The sequence below is a fragment of the Tupaia chinensis genome, unplaced genomic scaffold (assembly GCF_000334495.1).
Source record: "Tupaia chinensis unplaced genomic scaffold, TupChi_1.0 Scaffold000076_1, whole genome shotgun sequence".
NCBI classification, from domain to species: domain Eukaryota; kingdom Metazoa; phylum Chordata; class Mammalia; order Scandentia; family Tupaiidae; genus Tupaia; species Tupaia belangeri.
Genome location: NW_006159536.1, coordinates 2027009 through 2035831, shown reverse-complemented (window position 1 = coordinate 2035831; position 8823 = coordinate 2027009). Strand labels below are relative to the sequence as shown.

Below are 8823 nucleotides of genomic sequence, written 5' to 3'. Positions count from 1 at the left end.
CGCCGGCCTTGCCGGCGCCTCCTGCGGCCCCCACGGCGGCCCTGCCGGCCGGGTGCCGGCCCGTGTCCTGGCCCGCGCGCCGCCCTGCTGCCTCCTCCTCGTCCTCCTGCTGTCTCCTCTCGCCGCCTCGTCCGGGCCCCGCTCCTGGGGGGCTGCTGCACCCAGCGGTGGGTATGGCCAGGTGCCTTTTGCGTTGCCTTCTCTGCGGGGCCCTGCAGAGGAAAGCGAAGGGCATTCGGGTCCATGCGCTCCGGACACGTCCCCGGCTCGGCCTTTCCGTGCCCCCCTGCCTGCCTCTCCACCTGTCTCATCCCCAAACCCATATTCATTCCAGTTCACTTTTGGAAGTCCATTTCTATTCATTCACTGAAAACCCATTCCAAGTACCGTTGGTTCCAACGAAGGGTATTTAGTGGATTCTGGGTCTCTTGGCGATCTCATGCAACTTGCGGAGGGGAAGGCAGTGGATGGGAATGTGGACAGGGAGCAAGTTGCTTCTTGCCTAGTGGAGACTATGTGTATTCGGGGAGGGTGTAATGATCACCACGACAAGAGGTTTCCTCAGATTTCCTCCTGGGTTTATTCACTGTTGTTGCAATTCAGGTGGAGGAAGCGTACTTTGGGGACCAGAGAATCACAATGCTGAAATCATACTTCAGGCACAGCCCTTGGTTGGGGTTTCTCGAAATACTTTTGTCATTATAATGAGCAATTAAAATACTAATAATACGATGTTCAATACAGTGCTGATGAGAAATCAGGCCTTAGCAAAGAAATCGATGGTCATAGCAGAGAAATAAAAAAGAACCTGGAAAGTTGCCAGCAGTCTGTAGCCCTCTGTGGCAAAGAATTTTTGCTAATTTTAAAGTTAGAAGGGGACTGCCCATTTTGTAAAAAGAGGCCTTTAACATTCCGTGTCCATGAATTCAGCACTCAAATTATCTTAGGAGCGTCCCTGGCTCTCAGATGGGATGCGACAAGGCAGAGTACAGAGTACAGTTAAGCTTCTGTAGACTCTGACGGGTAGTAATGAGGGTCAAGACCCCCAAGTGCTTTCACTGGCTCTTCCTTCAAGTCCATTCTGCTCCCTTCCCAACGCTTAGACTTATAGATTTGAGACTGACTAGGGAAAAAAGTACATAAAACATGAAATAAGAAGCACATGATTGTTTAAACCTCATTGATTGTATCATTATCACAATAAGTTACCGTGTCTCCACTTCTAATCTACTTCCAGATGGAAAACTTTGTCTTCAATTAATGGAAAAATACACTAAATGCTTCTGTATTTATGGGTTATGTATGTGTGTCTGTGTGTGTTTGTGCTTCTTGCTTCCTCAGCTCCGCATTGGAATGAAACTGCAGAAAAAAATTTGGGAGTCCTGGCAGATGAAGACAATACATTGCAACAGAATAGCAGTAATATCAGTTACAGCAATGTAATGCAGAAAGAAATCACACTGCCTTCAAGACTCATATATTACATCAACCAAGACTCTGAAAGCCCTTATCATGTTCTGGACACGAAGGCAAGACACCAGCAAAAACATAATAAGGTAGGCAGGAGGCTGGTATGTGAAAGTAGCTGCTAGGAAGAGTTTCCTTTGATTTGATTTTCTGCCGGAATCGGATTTCACAAATTTTACTGCAGCATTTTATTAGGAAAACAATTAATATAATGAGGGAGGGAATTAACTTGGTATCTACTTGGATAGGACTGCTGTTTGTTTCTGTTTTCTTGACTAAACTGGAATTTTCTGATGTCCTTATGAACTTGACAACTGAAACATCCACGTATCTCTTAGGTTTATTGGGCATATAATTCCATTATAGGTGAGCAAGTGTGTCTGTGGTCCTGACTTGTTTCTGAGAGGCTTTATGTAAGGGTGCAGTATTCCACCTCCCATGACATAAAACTGCTTTCACTCTGTCCACCTCCCATGACATAAAACTGCTTTCACTCTGTACACAGAAGATAGCTGTTAAGAGGCTGACTGTATTGTCCCCATCAGTTTTTGCACTTGGAAACTTAGTTTTTAAAGTTAAACAATCTGATTAAAGGAAAATTGATCCTTTTTTTTTTCAGTAGGTAAATAATTGGTGTTTCAAAAGATCATAGTGACAAGAAACAAATTATTTACATAATAGAAAGACCAGTTTTGGTTGGCATAATCATTCAAGACCTAACATGCGTCAATGGTGAGCAGTTGATTTACTTTTGGGTTAGTTCAGAAAGTGATTTTTAAAAAGATATTCAGTGGAAGACAAAGATATTTAATAGTCAAAGAGCTTAAGGGGTCTCCCCCCACCCCCTTACTCATCTTCATTTGAATTAATAATGTTTGGACCCTACACAGATTTACACAGTAGATTATCAGTGCCTCTGTTCTTTATCAGGAGCAGAAAATAAAGTCTGTAAGTTAAACATTTCATTTTGAACTATACCTATTCATTGAGAAGCGCAGTAACTGTCTAAACATCTAGAATTTAAGAAAAATATCTGCAGTGGACATAGTTTTTATTTGGTTTTCTGAAATGTAGGTAAGGGGTAACAGTATTTATACCCATTTTACAAAGGGAAAGATAGAAATGTAAAGTTTTTAGGTGACCTTTTTGAGGTTGGAAGGTAGCTAATATAAAGCCTAGGAAGCTTCAATATTGAAATTTTAATATTTTTTTACAAGTCAGGTCTCTGAGAAAATGCTTCCTTTAGATTGAATACTGCTAGAGAGGTTAACTTTGTTTCACAATATCACGAAGTGGCTGCTATCTGCCCTGTCTGAGATAAATGGATCTCTGTCTGCCTCTGCCAGCCTTTTCCCTAGAAGCCCCCTTGTAACTTAATGGGCTGACTACCAGATCATGTCTACTCATTTGTCTTACTGCTAAGGGTTAGGGTTATGTGTTGTGTTTAATGAAGAGAAATCCAAGGTGCTCATGATAAAAATGCATTGAGCCTTATTTTAATAGCTTTCCTTATGTATGAGACATTCTATGGTTAAATGGCTAGTTCTCAAGTTCCAGAAAACAAACAAACAAACAAAAAACTGTCTTGAAGCTCATTTTAAAGAATGCCCAAGCAAGCCCTTCTCTGCTGGGATTTGTAAGAAATTTCAGAGGGACTTCATTATAACTCAAGTGTTGAAGCCTATGACTAAAGTTTGTCTTGGAATCTAACCTTATGTGGCTATTTTATTTGCTGAGACATGCTTTGGCTACAGTATCTGACCTTTTACCACTGCAGGGTTTGTTAGACCTTTGCCCATCACTTACCTAGAGGAAGAGATTTCTCACTGTGGAACACCTCCTTGCTATTGGAATGGTTCTATTTTAGTTCATCACTCCCACCTCTCCTGGTGGACGTGTTTCTTTTACTTTCAAAACAATGTTTATGCAGCAATTCAAAGGAATTTTTCTGCTTTTCTTATTGGTTTAAGTTAACAAACATTTGTTGTACATTTCTCATGTACAAGGCAGTATGCTAAGTATTCTAAGATAAGAGAGAAAGGTTACAAGGATGAAAAAGACATGGCCCGTCTGCCAGGAGACACAGAAGTGAGATAAGTCGGATTCTAAAAAGTGTTCCTGTCCAGGTATCAACCGTGTTGTTTTTGCTTGATGGAAATCCTAAAATTTCCCTTAGCGTTCTGTGATTCCCCTTTTATTTCTGTTTAAAGCATGTCAAACCAGTTGTCACAAAGTGCTCCATATGCTCTCTGCTATGTCTTAGAATGACTTCCTAACAGGGATGAGAGAGACATTTGTCAGTTCTGCTGCTTTGCAAATGTCTCAGTAAAAAAAACTAGAGGTTTTTTTTTGGTTGTTAAATCTTTTTTACTGTTATAAAAAGAAGTTTCAACTATAATATTTGCGGACTATGTGCCTTTTCCCCCCCATCCCCTGATTTCCTTGCACTGAAGCACATTTTAGTGAATGCTTTAGAAATGCTGAATCACTGTGCTGCTCTCATGGATCCTAGGATGGGGAGTAGAGGTGGAGAGGGAAATCCCCAAATATAGGTTGCTAAGCTGAGCTTCACATTTATGTCTGAAGAAACTTCAAGAATAATCAGTGTGGATCAATCCTTATTACTTTACAGCTGTGAAAGTGAAAATGTTTATGAACTCTTTCAAAATTGGTGAATTGAGAAGCAGATTGTACAAAGCACCTCTGTACATACCAATGTTTCTGAAAAGTGTAACCTCTCTTTGTTAAAGAATGTTTTTATCACCAAGTAGAGTGATCTATAACTAATTTTCCCATCTGTGCAGTTTTTTTTTAACCCATTGTGCCATTTTTGGAAGTATAGGTGGGCACACTTAATAATTATGTCCAGACAATAGCCATAAACCAATAGCCCAGAACAGATAGGGCACTTAGACACCTCAGATATAAAGGTTATTTTCTTGATTTTTGATGCTTACCCCATTTCATTTTTCTTTATAGACAGTTTTATTCTCTGATGATTTATTAAAAGATTTTTCTTACTGACTAGGAAGTCAGTTTATCATCATGCAGAAGTATTTGGATGTGAAATTAAAAAAACTATAATTTTGCTTTTTATGTGATACTGTGGGAGATAGATTGAGTCTTCATCCTATTTTCACTCCTAAAACTCTTAAGACTTAATCTCCTGAATAAGAGTGCTGCGTTTAGGCTAATATGGTAACTGGTGGCTGGGGATCTGTGGAAAGCTTTGGGATGGGGCTGGTCACCAGAAACTCCAAGGCATGATTTGAGGGTTCAGTCCTATACCCCAAACTCTAGGGAAGGGGGAGAGGCTAAAGGTTGAGTTGATCACTAGTAGCCAGTGAGTTAAGCAATTATGCCTACGGAATGAAGCCTCCATAAAGCCCCCCAAAAGACTGAGTTCTGGAAACTTCTAGATAGCTGGATGCGTGTGGAATCCTGGAGGGCGGAGTGCTTGCAGAGTATGTAGAAGCTCCAAGTCCCTGTTCCCCTATCATTTCTATGCATCTTTCCCATCTCACTGTTCATCTGTATCCTCTGTAATACCCTTTATAATAAATGGGTAAATGTAAGTACAGTGTTCCCCTGAGTCTGTGAGCTGCTCTGGCAAATAAATTGAACCTAAGGAAGGGGTTGTAGGAACCCTGATTGACAGCCACCCTCTGAGAAGCACAGGCCACAACCTGGGGCTCTGAAGTGGGCATCTGGTCTTGGGGACTTCGCCTCAACCTGTGGGGTCTGACACTATTTCCAGAATGAGAGTATCAGAACTGGATTGAGTTAGAGGATACCCAGCTGGTATCTGATGGAGAATCTGCACAATTGCTTGGTGTATGAGGGAAAATATCCCATAAACACATTCAGTGTCAGAAGTGTTGTATTGAGTATTGTGTGAGACTAGAGAAAGGAAAAAAAAAAAAGAACCTTTTTCTCCTATCTGTTATGTAAACTTATCTTCTTCACTTGTAGCGTAAATAGAATTATATGGTTACTAAGTGTAAGCATTTTATTAACCATTAATGTAATATACTGATAAAATGAGTCATTTAAAAATGGGAGTAACGTTTTAGATTCGTTCATTTATTTGTTCATTTATTCATGTATTCATTCATTCTGAGATATTTCTATGAGGTCTGTTTTTGGGAAAATTAAAAAACCTTTCCCTGAAACTTTCCCTTAGTCAAAAATTACTTGTCCTGTATCCCGATCCCTTATGAATTTTTCTTTAAGAGAGAAGGGATGGAGGTGATACACTACATATGCATAGGTTTGGGGGAAAGTGACTTTAGTTGGCCTTTGTGTGGCCAGTTTTCTTGTTGCTTTGTTTTCTTTCTACCACCCCCTCTTGTAGAGAGAGGGAGGAGAGAGAGATATTTAAGACAATTTAGACCATGATGGTTATTTTTCGTCCTACTCTACTTTAAGACAAGAGTGGTTCCATATTCTTTGAACTTTTAGAAGCCAGCTGCTCTGTTTTTTTTTTTTTTTTTTTTTTTTTTTTTTTTGGTGTGGGACAACAGAAGAATGTGGTACGAGGGATCCCAAGTGTCTCTCCAGTGAAAGATATTTTCACACTTTTTTAGAATTCTGGAATATATATTTTTATAATCTTTATTATCAGGAATTAATTTTACTTTATTTTTATAATCCATATTATCAGGAATTAATTTTGAGAAATCAATAGAAATTTCCATACATAGAAAATTCTCCTTCTGGAAGTTTCTTTAATAAAGTACAGGTTTTAGCTAAATATGTAAAAATCTTACAATATGTCCTATGAACACATCCCTGCTTCTTCCTAACTCAGGTGTATGAGTTTGATTGATAGACAAGTCTGAATTGTCTCCAGGTCCTTTCTCAGATTTAGTTGTAGTCAACTCTAAGGTGGTATGCTAATACAAACGTTGTCCTGAGCAGTTTTCCCGGTCTTCCTAAGCAGTCGTTACAAATGAAAGTCTATGGCGTTCAGGCTTGTAATGGTTTTAAACAGAACGCCTGGCATATAGTAACCCTTCAGTGAATACTTGTTGAATGAACTGATGATCTAACACTCATAAAGTTGGAGAGTGCAGTGGTTCCCATGAAATTTCACATTCTAATCAAATTGAATTCAAAAGAGTTATAAGGCATAAGGTATTTTTCATACTGTGTCATATTGGTAGGAGAGATCATCTTGAATTTTTAGAAATGTATAAGTCTCACTTACTGTCCACTTATATATTACCACTTATATATTTTGCTATACCTAAAATAGCAAAAAGATCTGTACAGTTTTTAGATGATCCCCATTACTGTGGCCCACCATTAATATACTAACCATGAACTGACCATGTAGTAGTTTTTGACATTGTTATGCGTTAGTTGCTCAGTGATGAATGAAACGTGTGTCAGTCCTTGCATATATTGAGTTGTTGGAAAAGTCATGAACATTTTTGCATAGAAAAACAGGAAAAATACATCATGACTTTTCCAACAGCTCAATAGTTTCCCATAAACCAGATTTACATCTGTTAAATCTTTACTTTTGTTTGATTTAGCATACATTTATAGAATACCTCTTTTGAATCAGGCACTATGCTCCTCTGAGGAAAATGATGAAGAGTAGCACTTAGACCCTGCCCTTGCTTACTGGTGTGGGGAGGTCAGAATCAAGGGAAATAATGATGTGTGGCTCATGGCAATGCCCGTAGCCCTGTTCTTACAGCTAGTAGCTCTTTCGGCTTAGCAGTTTTCCTGATCTTCAAAGTTTTCTCCTACTAGCTGTAAGAGCAGAGGCTATGGGCACCCAGGGGAAAGAATAACCTATATGCCCAGAAAGTTAAAAAAAAAAAAAAAAAAGACCTCATAAGGGAAGAAATGATTGAGCTGGCTGTAAAGATCAATTAGAAAATAAGTCTGTGGAGGAAGTAGAGAGAGGATAATTCACAAAGTCAGCAGAGCAGAGGCCCCAGGTGAAAAAGCTGGGTGGCAGCAGGGTGTTCTGAGTGGTGACTGTAAGAAGAGAAAGCCCAAGAGTGGGACATTTCAAAGAATCAGGCAGTAATATTATGCATGCAATTAGAACAAATCCTTCTTAATTCCTTTAGAAACCTAGTAACATAGATGTTTATAGATGTAGTAGTTTATATTTATAGTTAGTGTCTTCAAAAAATAAAATAGGGCACCAGCTAATGGCATAATGGTTATGTCGCTAGACCCCCACATGGTCAACCATGACTTGAGCCCCGGACTTGAAACTTATGCCAGGTGTGTGGGCATGCTTGCCCAAGATACTGAGAGGAGAATGGAGGAGAAGGGATTGTGGCATGGTCATCCTACCTGGGGAGTGATTTCACACTTTCTGTCTCTCTGTCTCTCTCTTTCTCTCCTGTGAGGGCATGTACCATATAGCAAAAATATCTCTCTCTAAAAAAAGAGACAAATACTTGCCAGAAGATGGTGTTGCAGATACGTCTCTGGACTCCTGTATGGTTGACTGTGGTTCAAGTCCTGAACTCAGAGTCTTGAAACTCACACTGGTGTGTGCATGCATGCTCAAGATTCCAAGAGGAGAATGGAGGAGAAAGGATTGAGACATGGCCACCTCCCCAGGGCTGATTTCTCACTTTCCCTCTCACTGTCTCTGTCTCTCCCTCTCTTTGGCAAGCGCATGTACCCTATGACAAAAACCTCTTAGAAAAATAGAAACATATTAAAAAAAAGACAAATAGCTAATAAGTTGTGGAGACAGGATTTGAACCCAGGTCTTTCCTTCCCAGAGCCCATGCTAGAGAGAGACAGGATGTATTGGGAGTGGCAGCAAGGTTGGAGCCGTTCAGTATGTCCTGGGAAGTCAAGAGGTGACCATGTATTGATTTGAGTGCCCATTATGTGGCTCCTTGGGGACTTTACCTTCTAGAGGGAAGAGACAGATCATAAACACATCAATGACAGCAACCGCAGCAACCTGAGGATTTCAGGTATTGATAAATGCTTGAAGAAGATAAAATAGTATAATATGATAGAGAATGGTGGGCGTGATAATTTGTCTTGAAGAATTGGAAGATTGGACCGATAGCCTTGGGGTGGGAGTAATCCACTTACTCTTGAGAAATGGCTCCTCTTTAAGTGAGCTGGCATGCACTGTTGACTGCTGCTCCCTCATTCCTTGTTGCCAATCACCTACCCTTCTGTTACTTGCCTGGCCCCAGTAGGCATTTGAGTTTGGATCCTAGTCTTTAATTCCTTTCCATGAAGTCTAGACCATTTTGGATGTTTTCACCTTGGACTGGTTTGACTGCCTACTGTGCTTTCTCAGCAGTCCACACAGCTCAAAATGTCTTTTCCTAACTAATGTCTTCTGTTTTTCCTACT

The 8823-nt window shown here is 40.1% G+C and overlaps 1 protein-coding gene across 1 annotated transcript in view; it reads left to right on the top strand.

Annotated features, from left to right (window-relative positions):
- Positions 1-7: 7 nt before the first annotated feature.
- ADAM23 (ADAM metallopeptidase domain 23) overlaps positions 8-8823 on the top strand; it is a gene marked incomplete at its 5' end in the record, with an annotated part of 206650 nt that continues 197834 nt past the window's right edge. The window contains 2 exons of the mRNA XM_006142466.3: positions 8-167; positions 1342-1556. Of these exons, the coding sequence (XP_006142528.1) occupies positions 8-167; positions 1342-1556 (375 nt within the window). The remainder of the gene's footprint in view (positions 168-1341; positions 1557-8823) is intronic.